This window comes from Capricornis sumatraensis, chromosome 2 (genome assembly GCF_032405125.1).
Source record: "Capricornis sumatraensis isolate serow.1 chromosome 2, serow.2, whole genome shotgun sequence".
NCBI classification, from domain to species: domain Eukaryota; kingdom Metazoa; phylum Chordata; class Mammalia; order Artiodactyla; family Bovidae; genus Capricornis; species Capricornis sumatraensis.
This window is the reverse complement of record NC_091070.1, coordinates 20,617,539-20,630,434: the sequence shown is the minus strand read 5'-3', so window position 1 is coordinate 20,630,434 and position 12,896 is coordinate 20,617,539. Positions and strand designations below refer to the sequence as shown.

The following is a 12,896-nucleotide window of genomic DNA, read 5'->3' as shown; positions in this document are numbered from 1 at the left end:
GCTCTGCCTGTAGTGCCAGTAGGGCCTCCACCCCTGTAACCTGCCTGGCCCCACCTCCCACATGGTCTGGACCCTGGTCCACAGCCAGGTCTCACAGCCCACACCCAATCAGCAGGGGAATTCCAGACATTTTCACCGAAAGAGACCTGGAAACTGATTGCTATCATTCTTTCGCCCAAGGTGGGGAGGGGAAGGACTTCCCGTTTTCAGGCCTTTTAGCTTCCCCCTCAATTTTAGACATTCAAAACCTGTTTTTAAAAGAAGCAAAGGTTCTTTGCCTTGACTGCTCGGGTCAGCAGACAGAAGTGTCTGAGAATGGAGGGCTGGACCAGAAGAAGACTCTCAGCAGAGAACAGAGGACATGAGATGGGACACAGAGAAGTTTCGGATAGGAACCCCTTAGCCCTGGGGGCAGCATTTGGAGCCAAGTCCCACACAGGTAGCAAGCAGCCAGTGAGGTTCAAGGCTCTTGACAGAACTCCTCTCCGTCCGCAGAGCTGTGTGAACACCAGGGCAGACTCCAGCAGCGTGGGGGCAAGACAGGGGGCAGAGGGGCCTTGACTCCACAGCTAAGGGAGGAGAGGGAAGCGTGCCGGTGGCATCAGCTTAGCACGATGGACCCTACCGTGCCAGCAGCTCCGTGTTCTCTGTGACCACAGCCGCCCACACCCACGGCACCCACGCCCACGGGATTAGCAGCCTGCTGCTTCCATCAACAAGTCTGACTTTCCGCCTTTGTGGCTGGCGGAACCTGGTGGGGCAGTTTCCCAATCTGGATTGCTTCTGTTCCATTTCCTGGTTCTCATACCTTCCACTCACTCTGCAAAAGGATGTTTCTCATTTGGGTTTTTTTATTTTTTATTTTTGGTCCAAAATGCTTGACGAAAGATGGTCTCTTAATCAGTTCAGATCCCTGGGAAGTTATTTAAGGAATCAAAACAGCTCTACTTAGATCCCCTAAAGATTGAAATCCATGACTTGCCTCTATCCGGAGGATGGTTCTTCCATGGTGGGAGAAACCTTGGTGCAAAGGACCAGGGCATCGGCAGCCTCCCCCATCCCACCAGCCAGGTCTTGGCAGCAAGCAGCAGTTTGCCCTCCGAAGTCTCTGCTTTTATTTGCTTCGAAGAAGGTGCCCTGCTCCCCATGCCACCCACCCCCTTTTGAAACATCCCTCCAGTGTGTATAACACATCTTTTTGTCTTCCATTAATGCTTGCTAAAGGCTTGAGTGGTAGAAAGGAGGCCAAGGGAGCTCAGAAGGGCTGGGATTAGGGTGAGGCAAATGAGCCCCCTGCCCGCCCCGGGGCGCTCAGTCTCCAGGTGCAGGCTTCCTGGCCCTGACCCTGGCCCTGCGACTGATGGCTGCTGGTGAGAGAGAGCTTCCAGGGCAGACGGTTTACTCAGAGATGACTGAAGGGGCCCCACATAGGCACTGGCCAGCCTCAGCGGGGGGCACAACTCAACCCGTAATGCAAGGTCATGGAACTTGCTTGTGAAGGATATACGGCTTGTTGAAGATGAAACTGCGTCCTAGAACCCAGGATTTTTTGATGACAGATTCCATGGCATAAAGCCCACTGTAAAGCCCCGGCACCTGTGATATATATACCTTTACTGGTCCGAGAGGAAGAACCAAAGAGAGACGTTCAGAGGCTGCCGCTATTGTGTTGATGACACCTTCCCTTTTTGCTCCCTTCCTCTGTAGCCTGCCTGCTCCAGGCCGAGCTGGTGAACTATGAGCGAGTCAAGGAGTACTGCCTCAAAGTCCTGAAGAAAGAAGGGGAGAATTTCAAGGCCCTTTACCGGTCCGGTGTGGCCTTCTACCACCTTGGAGACTATGACAAAGCACTCTACTACCTGAAAGAGGCAAGAACCCGACAGCCAACAGGTAAGGCAGCAATTGCTCTTTTCTTACCAACAGCCCCCTGGGGCAGCTCCCAGACCATCTCACCGCCGAGGTCAGCTTTTTCTGGCTGGCAGGGCCAGGCAGAGGTAGAAATGGCCAAGTGAGGGATCAGATGTGTGCTAGGTCTTGGAAGAAGCAGAGCACATAAGAGTCTGTGCCTTTGGGATCTGAGTTCCAGGGAGCTTGGGCACCTCTTCTGTTTAAATAGGATATGGATTTCTTCATTTTTCCATCCCAGAATCCATCCCTCTTTACTTATTCATTGAATCCATATTGCGTTCTTACTACATGCCAAGATTTGTGCTGGCTGCCAGGGATGTAGGTAAGAAGACGCAGTTCCTATACGTGAGGAGTTCACATTCTGGTTGATGAGACAGAATGCAAGTGGGTAATTTGGAGGGTAAACCCAACATTCTTCCAGGAAGAATACTCCTCCAGGCAGATCCCAGATAACAGAGCATGCATTATCTGTACCGTTCACTTAAGTCACGGCCACCAGCCCCACCATTCATTATATATGCCACAGATATGTACTGAAGCAGGGCCAAGAACTCTTCCAAGTGCTGGGCAAATAGCAGGGAATGATACTCAAAGATGCTGCCTTCAAGGAAGAAGACAGACAGTAAACAGACAGATTGATAATGTAATATTTAATAGTAATAAGTGCTATAAAGAAAATAAAGCAGAGTCAAAGGATCAAGACTAAAGTGGGTGCTATTGCAGACCAGGTGGTCAGGAACACCCTCTCTGAGGAGGCATGTTTTAAACCTTGACTTTGACTTGCTGTTGCCATGGTTGTTCATATGGCTGATTTTTTTTTAATGCAATTCTCCTTCCAAGGAATCTTGTTAGAATGAACTTACAAATACCCAATATACTGTTTTTTTTTTTTTAAAAAAAAAAAGAACACTAATATCTTTATCCGTTGTTGATTTGTTTTCTGTATATAATTTGTGTTCCCCCAACTATGCTATAAGCAACTTGAGGACCAAGAATGAGATTCATTCAGCAGAATTTTCTTGAGTACCTGCTGTATGTCAGTACTATTCTGAATGCCCTGCCTGGCATTTTGGAATATTATACACGATTCCTTTCTACTCCTGGAAGTAAACATCTCAGACAACCCTGAAACGCTTATATTCTGGTGTGTATGGGGCTAAACAGCTATTCTCTGTCCTTCCCCACTCACTAACTTGAGGACTGGAATTGGGGGAAATTCTTCTATTTGTGGTCAGGTGGTTGCCTAGAAGAGCAAAATCGGACAATGAAGCACAAGTCCTTTTAAACTCTCCAATTAAAAAAAAATTGCAGTCAGTATTTACTGATCATTTGGATTGAGCACTTTTAGACATCTATTTTGATCCTTTCAGCAGTCTTATGAGAAAGGTTTTATAATCCCTGGGAGAGGCAGCCTTTGGAGTCAGGTGCAGTGACTGTGTTATCTCCTTGGGCATCTGACTTGATCTCTCTGGTTTTAATTTTCATCACAGTCAGGATGATGAGACATACCTTACAGGATCCTAATGAGGGCTCATTGAGACAATGAAAGTTAAAAACAGGACCCAAAGTAGACACTCAAAAATGGAGGTTGTTTCTTGCAAGATGAGACAGGAGATTCAAAGAAACTGGTAGGTTGCCTGAGATTAAAGAGTAGCTAACTCCGAACTAAAAGTCTCAACTCACTGAGCTGACTGAGGACCACTGGGATTGCTGCTGCACAGAAATAAGGGAAGAAACTCTCGCTTCTCTCCTCTCCTTCCCATCTGTCCTCTGGGTCCTGGGGACCTGTCCCCATGGAGGCAGGGAAGGAGAGGAACTGCACTCCAGTTGCCTTCTCGGTTGCCCTGGACCTTGGCTGAGTGAGCCTGCCCTGTCCACGATCTGCAGATGCAGCTTCGGTCTGATCCCCTGTAGACCCACCAGTCCCTTCACCAGCTGTTCCCTAAGGTGTGTTTCTCTCCTCACAGACACCAATGTGATTCGATACATCCAGCTGACGGAGATGAAGCTCAGCAGATGCTCCCAGAGAGAGAAGGAAGCCATGTAACCAGAACACCTTTCTAGAGCCGCGCCTGGCCCAGGACATCCAAGCACCGCGTGGTGGAGAGGCCCTCCCTGGGTTCTGGTCCTTTCTCCTCACTTCCTCCTCCTATTACCCCTCACCTCCGTATCTACTCTCCGTGAGCACAGAAGGAGACCTGCGGATTTGGAATCTGGTGGGTTGCCGACAGTGGAGACAGCCTCCTTTCAGTAGGGGCAGCCGCTGAAAGAGCCCTGGCTTTGGCGAGAACAGCCGGAGGGACTGTCACAGGTTGGCAGTGCCCTTACAGCTCCGACTTGGGCCAGCACTCCTGACAAGAGGCAGAGCCCGGCAGGTGGACCCTCCCAGAAGCGTCAGGCATGGAGCCCACGGGCTGGACCCCTCCACAGCTTCTTCACAGCCTGGAGCATCTCACGGCAATTGTGATGGATCCAGGAGCCAGACAGACACCAGAAGCATCGGTTAAGCCCACAGAGTCCGAGAATTTGTACACTGGATTTCTGCACACACACGCGCGCCCGCTCCCCACCCCCAAGAACCCGCAGCCCCTGCCTCCCTCCCTCCCTCGTGGTCTCGTTCTGAGCTTTCTCCTCTCCCCCTTGGGGATCTGAGACTCCGCCAGGATTCACATGCCATCGAAACCCACTCTCAATGCCCTCTGGTGACCACACATACCATTCCCCCAGACTCCCAGCCAGCAGGCAGCTGTGACTGCAGAAGGTCAGGGTAGAGTGGGCCAAGGACTGACCACGTAGGGCTGGGGGGAGGGAGAGGTGACATCTAGGGGACAGAGCATTGTATAGACTGGGAGATTGAACTGTAGATGAAGTTAAGTGTGAATAAAAATAAATGAACAGGCAGCCGTCCCTGTCCCTTCTGTTGGAAGCAGCCCACTCCCTCCGTTTTACTCCCTCCCCCAACCCTCAGTCAGAGTTACTTACAGCCAGGCAGGATGGGGCTTCCCCCAGAGCAATGGGCCACTTGTCCAGTGGTGCACAATGCTGGCTGCGCCTTTGTGCTTTTAGAGTAGGCTGGGATTATGGAGACCGCCCAGGGACTTGGCTGGGTGGGAACCTGTAAGACCCTTTTTGATGAAATTATCTGGACTCAATATCTAGCACGTAGAATGTGTTCAACAAATATTTGTTGACTGAGTGAATGATGACTGCAGACTGGTTCTCCTGCCTTAAACTCATTTGATCCCAGCCTCGTCTCCAGATACCTACGCTCTTTTTGCGATGCCATGTAGCTTCAGTCAAATAAGAAACATTTACTGAGGGCTTGTTGTTTGCCTGTCATTGTGCAATATGCCGTGGGACGAAGGATGTAGTCCCAGTCTTCAAGGAGATGGAAGAGTTGAGAAATAGTCATAGGAGATTATTACCAATGACACCTTTAATTTATATGATGCTTTAAGATTTTCAAAGCACTTTCATGTATTTTTTGTGTGATCAGTGAGACAATATTGTACAAAGTAAAATATATACAGATGCAATAATGTTAATAGTGAGCATTTATTAAATGCATTCTCCTCAGATCTTTACATGTATAATCTCATTTCTTTCATGTAATTACCCTACTATTCCCATTTGATGGATAAGGAAGCTGAAAAACAGAAAACTTGTCCAAGGTTGCATGGCCTTAATTGGCATAGCTAAGATCTGAACTGAGTCTGTCTGACTCCAGAGTTTCAGCTGTTAACTACTCTGTAGTTAGTTGGTGCCCTGAAAAGTACTGGATTGGCCAAAGTTTTGTTCAGGATTTTCCATAAGATGTTATGGAATGAAATTTTTGACCAATTTGATATTATATTGGATAGTTGTTATTGTTTAGTCACTAAGGCGTGTTTGATTCTTTTGTGACCCTATGGATTGTAGCCTGCCAGGCTCCCCTGTCCATGGGATTTCCCAGGCAGGAATACTGGAGTGAGTTGCCATTTCCTTCTCCAGGGGATCTTAGCAGGATAGTGTGTGTGACAAGCCCTGATGATGCCAATGATGGTACATGGGCCACCTTTTGTCATTTAGCCCTAATTGAAAAATGGTCCCTAGCACTTGACTCCCTAGTGGTGGAAAAGACAGCTGAGACCCAGCAGTTTTTTCCGTGTATTGTTCATTCTGCTTGCTGATGGGCCAGTATGTATCCCAACAACCCACCAAGCACTCCTCACTCCCTCCCCAGCTTTGGGAAAGAGTCACAATTATAGGTAGAGAATGAAAGGAAACACAACGTTAATTATGGGTTATTTATTTAATCAGAGGCTCCGGCACTGCAGGATCCGATCACTGCTCAGGGTAGAAGCCAGCAGCACAGGTTATATTCACACAGTTCCTCAAAGGTTTCCAAAGGGGTCTGCAAGAAGGTGCTAGAAATATCCAGGGGCTGGCAGCTGCTTGTCGGTAGCTCAGCCTCTGGAGAAGGGAAACGGGGAAAAGCTGTTATTGCTGCCATGTAATCCCCAACCTCAACCATATCCTTCTCTCTCTTCTCTTCCCTCAAAATGATTTCACGTGACCCCAACTCAAAACCATGCTACCGCACTCACAGTACAGGCAAACACGCAAACCTCCCCGCTTTCCAAGCTTCCATCCCAGAAAGTTTGTGAATTGGCAGACGGCTTGTTAGGATCTGAAGATGAGGTCAGAGGTGGCCCGCAGAACCAGTTCAAATTGGCAGGGTCTCTCTTTGGTCTTCACGCAGTGAGGACGGACTCAGAGGAGCTATTCTCAATGTGGAGCAAGAGAGGGTCTTGCCTCACCGAGAGTTGGGGCAGGGCTGGACAGATGATGTTAAGATTATTGCCATCCTTCCCAGAACTAGGTGAGGACAACTTTGTGGGACCTCATAGAGCAAGTAACCAGGCCGTCTGCTTGTCTAGTGACGTAGACATGCATGCTGGGAACTCCATTCACTGTGACCCACAGTTCAGTGATCCCAAAGAAGAAGCTGCCTGGGGAGATGTTTGAGGTGGTGGGACTGAATTTTCTGTGCATTTGTCCAGAGACTTCAGACAGCTGGTAAGCAACATGAGGTTTGTTCACCTTACCAAGCCTTCAGCTTCCTTCTCCTCATCCTGCCCCCAAACAGAGACTATCATTTAATACATGTTTTGTTTGCAAATGTCACTAACTGAGCTGAACTTGGAGTGCTCACTCTGGATTTGACCTGCTTTGTCATCTCCTGCTGGGACTTTGGTGATAGAGACTTTGGAGAAAAAAATTACACTTTTGTTGTAATTATTATGAGAGCCTCAGATGTGTATGGTAGAAATATTAGGGGGAAAAAAAGACAAATTCTGCCCCATAATCCTACTGCTGGAGACAGATATTGTTACCCTTCTGAATGTTTCTTTTTGGTATAAACCTACACATGCACATCCTTTTTAAACAGAAACTGGATCATACTGTACATACTCCTTAATAACCTACTTTTCAAAATGTGTATTTATATTTTAGAATATCTAATACATACACAGGTACAAAGTTCAAGAAGTATGAAAAGCTCTAGCATCAAAAGTAAATCTCCTTCCCACCCTGTCTGCCAGCCTCTAGTTCTTCAACTACTTCTATCTCCTTGCAGAGACAGTTACACATTTTCAAATGTCTGTATCTATTGTGTCACAATTGCCAGCATACTGGACACCCTTTCTGCACCTTGTGGTCCTTCATTCACAATATCATGAACATAACATGTATTGTGCATCTCCCAAGCTTTTTCAATAGCATCCTCACTGGGTGAGTGAACCTTCATTTGGTAGCCAATCTTGTAATAGGGACTATTTCATCTGTTCCCAATCTTTACTGTAAATAATGTTGCAACAGACATTCTCGAGGCTAAATTTTGCACATATCTAGGACTATTTCCTTAGGATAAAATCCAAGAAGGAAATTATTTGGCTATCTTTAAGAAATTTGATATACGTTACCAACTGCCCTTCAGAAAGTTTGTACCAAAGTACTCTTCTTTTGCAGGCTTGAGAGTGCCCTGTTCCCTGCTCCCTCACTACCAGTGGGTATTATCACTTATCAAATCTTTACCAATTTGATAGGAAAATAATAGTGTATCAACGTTACACGAATTCACACTCCTTTATTAGTGAATAGCATCTTCACGTGCCTATTGGCCATTTGTACTTCTTTATTTGTGATTTTTCTATTTATCTGATATTGGTATGTTTATCTTTATTATCAATATGTACTTTTATTAAGAATATTGTTTTTGGCAAGAAACATTGCCAATATGCTTTCCAAGTGCTTTGCTTTCAAGTTTTGTTTATGGTGCTTTTTGACATACATAAATCTCAATTCTGCAATTAATTTGTTCCTCTGTTGCCAGCTTCTTCTGCCTACTGTTTGTTCACTCTCTCATTTCTATCAGAATGGTCCTTCCAAAGCACAATCTGATTATGTCACTTCTGCTTAAAAATCTTTATTGACTCCTCATCACTTTTAGGACAAAGGCCAAACGCAGCATAAAACACAAGGTCTTTCAGATGGTTTCTCACACAGACTCACCTCCTGGTCCTCTTGCCAAAGTTCCCTGCATTCCAATGCTACATAGCTTCTTGTGATTCCCTGAACCCATTGTTCTCAGGTCTCTTGGCCTTTCCATGCTTTCCAAAGCCATCTAGCTGGCTATGACTCACCCTCCAACTCACTCTGCCTTGTTAATTCCTATAGGACTTGTCAAGGCTCACTGCTTGAAAGTCTGCCTTGACTCCTTAGTCTGCATTCCTAAAAAAACAGGAGCCTACCTCTGCCTAGCATTTGCTACAAATAGGAATTAGAACTTCCTGTGTCTGTTTCTCTAGTCCACTACCTGGATGTTCCTCAAGGCAGGTACTGTGGTTTATTCATCTTCACAGCTGAATGCTTAGCACAATGCCTGGAACGTAGTAAATGTTCAGTAAACAATGGGCATTGAACTTGAAATGAATGATGGATTCAGTGGCAAATATCACTTGAAGTAAGTGCAGACTTGGACTGGATCTGTCCTTCTAAGAACTGAAGAAATCTTGAGAGACTTGGTTCAAGAGAGAAGCTACACGTTCCAGCGCTATGTGTTCCAAAATATCAGAATCACTTGAAGCAGCTGTTTTAAAATACATAATCTCAGTCTCAGCCTTAGATCCACTGAATCATGGAGATGATGCTCAAGATACAAAAGTTTTTTAACATCCTGAAGAGTTTCTGCTGACCAGCCAGGTAAAGGAGCCAGGGCCGAAATAGACCAGCAGAAAATCAGAACACCCAGCTCCACTCTGTCAAATCATGTGATCTTTCAGCATGGATGTCTTTTGGCAGAAATAGATGGAGCTTTGTTTCAACACCAGTTTGGTGTCTACTAGCTGTGTGACTTTGGGGCAGTTACTTGACTTTTCTGATCCTCATTTTCCTGACCTTTACATGGGATACTGTCTTATCCTTTGAAAGGCTGTTGGGAGGATTAAGAAATACCTGTCTTCTAGGTCAGTACTTGGCACAGAGTAAACATGAAATAAACAATAATATCCTCCCCCTCCCCAGCCTCAGCTTCCTCATTTATATTTTCTTCCTAGCTTTATGCTCAGTCCTGTCTGACCCTTTGCGATCCCATAGACAGCAGCCCGCCAGGCTCCTCTGTCCATGAAATTCTCCAGGCAGGAATACTGGAGTGGGTTGCCACTCTTTTCTCCAGGGGATCTTCCCCACCCAGGGATCAAAAGCAAGTCTCCTGCATTTTAGGGAGATTCTTCAACGTCTGAGCCACCAGGGAAGTCCTCCTCATTTACAGTGTGGCTACTAATACCTGTATGTTTAGCTTGGGTATTTTCCCAGACTGAATTCTAGAAGAAAAGAGACTTTCAACAGTCCCGTGGGTTACTCTCTGATCAAATAGAACAGCTACTTGGGGGTTAGGGGAGCAGAGGAAGCCCCATCCTCCATCGCATGCCTTCTCCAAGCATATCAGACTCCACAGCAATCGGTTGGAGTAATTCTGCTGGCTTTCAGAACCCAGTGTTTCCTAGTCACATCCAAAGATCAACATAGGTTTCTTGCTGCAGTTGCTCCCAGAGGCTGGCAGCTTCTAGGCTGCAAGGAGAAGGCTATTGTCAGGAAAGAGGATAACTGCTGCCCACTCTCCTTCCAGTGCCCTGGTCACACGCCTCAGAACAGGAAAGACAAAGCTGGCCGCGAGGCCAAAATAGCTGATCTGCAGCTGCTTAGATTAAGATGCCCCTGCTGCCCACTCCCACTGCCTACACGTGCTCTCCCCACCAGCCCAGGGCAGGCAGCACAGACTGGGAAAATGCATTCAGTCCATCAGGCATGACAGAGTTCAAATTACCAAGTCAGCATGAAAAGTCTCCCTCTAAATGGACTGAAATTGGATTCTATTAAAAACCACATTCAGCGAGGCCCTTGGCTATTAATATTTGCTAAGACACAGAGAAGGGGGAGAAGGTAGAGGCCCCTGCAAAAGGTTGGGAATCTCAGCTGTTCTGTTGAATTGCTTGCCTGGAAAAAAGCCAACAATTGAAAGCCAGATTTGCCCTGTCTTCAACATCGCACAGAATCTTAGGGCTGGAAAGAATGTTAAAGTTTGATAATTCAACCTCTCATCTTATAGATGAGGGATCAAGTCCTGAGACGATAAGTGACTTCTTCAAGGTCACATAGCTAGTAAGGAACAAAGCCAGAACTAGAACTCACATCAGTTTTCTAACAACAAATTTATATTCTGTCCACTGAATCAACATACATTTACAAAGCATCTTTCTTCTTTGAATGTAATGCTGTGATGTTACTCTCTTCTAAAGAAAGAAGGAAAATAATACTCATGCAATCATCCTCTCGCTCAGAACTTATCATTCCCATCACTCTAGTATAGGTGGTTAACAAGGTATTGTCTCTGCTTGTGAAACTCAGTCTATAGGGAAGAAGGAAAAATAAACAGGCAACTTCAAAACTGTGTAATAAATGTTATAGAGACACCAAGGGCACATGGAGAAGAGGCATCTATAGCAATCCTGGAGGATCAAGGAATGTTTTCCCGAGGGAATGCCAATTGGAGGGGCAGAAGTGGTGAGAGAGGAGTCAACTTCAGATCAGGGTCAGTGGCAAAGCTCTGTTACTCCTTTTCCTGGATACAATATGCAAAGATTTGGGGCTGTCATTATGAGCTGTCTTTCTTTACCCTTTCACTGGGTTTCATGCCTCGGTTCAGGTAATGTCACTATACTGCCCGTATAGGCTCAGGGGCTGAGAAGCCACAGAAAACTCTGCAGACTCTATCTGATTAACCCCCCTCTGTGCAGAGTAGGGACAGGTACACCAGTTATCTCTGAGCTCAATCAGAAGCTCTTCAAGACTTGTGATTTCCACAGTAGGTGAAAATTCTACACTAGGTTTCATGAATGCAGCCCCACAGGCATCATGTCACGCGGACCTTTGATATATTCCATAGTTTTTTTCCCCCCTCTGTTTGCAGGCTCTTTGTTCTAGAACAGCATTGTCCATAAGAAATAGAATGTGGGCTACCTGCATAATTTAACATTTCTAATAGCCTTGAAAAGGTAAAAATAAAAAGAGAAAATGACTTTATCTTCATGTATAAATGGGTTAGTAAAAGTCAGAATCCTGTCTGGATATCGTAATCACCCAGTCAACATTTAGAAAATACAGACGGTGGGGTCCTGGAAATAGCATTTTTAAGAAGCTGAAATTCTGGCAAGAGAAGGGGACGACAGAGGACAAGACGGTTGATGGCATCACTGACTCAATGGACATGAGTGTGAGCAAACTCCAAGAGATGATGAAAGACAGGGGAGTCTGGCTTGCTGCAGTCTGTGGGGTCACAAAGAATCAGACACAACTGAGTGAGCAAAAACAAGAAAATTCTGGTAGTGGTTCATAGAGTCATATTTGGGAATTGCTGAACTATTGAAAGGGCTTCCCTGAAAGGTTTCTGACAGTTCTAATAGTCTATAAATATGTAGTAAGAAAGCTAGCTAACACAAACAGAATCCATCCATTCTGGTCCGTGTATTTGTTTCATTAATTTGCATGAATCAGTATACATACTGGAGACTTCCTTGGTAGCTCAGTGGTAAAGAATTCTTCTGCCAATGCAGGAGACACAGGTTTGATCCCTTGTCTGGAAAGATCCCACACGCCACAGGGCAACTAAGCCCATGCACCACATCTACTGAGCCCACGTGCTGCAACTACTGAGCCCATGCACTCTAGGGCCCATGCTCTGCAACAAGAGAGGCCATCGCATCACCGCTAGAGAGCAGCTCCTTCTTGCCACAGCTAGGAAAAAACCCACGCAGCCACGAAAACCCAGCACAGCCACGAATAGTCAAATATGCATATCGGTCAAAGGTGAGAAAGCTTTCCTTTTTCAGAGCTCTGGAGAAGATGGAGGGATAGACATAAAGACAGATGGAGTGTCTGACCATCAGGCATGGTTACAAGTTCATGGTAGACTGATATTTGATGGAAACTTCCATGACAAGGAAATGAAGAGATTAAAAAGGTATGCCAGGGAAGTTCCCTAGTGGCCCAGTGGTTAGAATTCCAGGCTTTCGTTGCCATGGCCCAGGTTCAATCTCTGGTCAGGAAACATAATTTAGTATAAGCAAGGTACTGACATTCCATCCCCAGTGGATCCACCTGAAACTTTTGAGCATGCATGAGGTTACTTAGGCCTCTTAGGTACCATCAGAGCCATCAAAGGACTTGTAGAAGAGCTGAATTCTTTCACTTCTTCCATTCTCCTTCTGCTCGCAGCCACAGCTACCTTTAAGCCACTACGCCCTACTTTCCTAGCCCGGGTCTAATCTTAGACCTGCCCAGGTTTGCACCAGCCTCTAGTTAAAAGAAACCAAGGTCTTAATTGAAGTGTGTTCTGAGATCCAGAAAAACGAAGGGTAAAACAGAAGAGGAAAGGGAGCTGAGAGAAA

General features: G+C 46.0%; 1 protein-coding gene across 1 annotated transcript in view; it reads left to right on the top strand.

Moving 5' to 3' along the window:
- The window catches only part of TTC9 (tetratricopeptide repeat domain 9), a 32,165-nt gene extending 26,822 nt beyond the window's left edge, over window positions 1-5,343 (top strand). The window contains exons 2-3 of the mRNA XM_068965752.1: window positions 1,708-1,890; window positions 3,876-5,343. Coding sequence (XP_068821853.1) covers window positions 1,708-1,890; window positions 3,876-3,955 — 263 coding nt within the window. The 3' untranslated portion in view covers window positions 3,956-5,343. The remainder of the gene's footprint in view (window positions 1-1,707; window positions 1,891-3,875) is intronic.
- The last annotated feature ends 7,553 nt before the right edge of the window (window positions 5,344-12,896 follow it).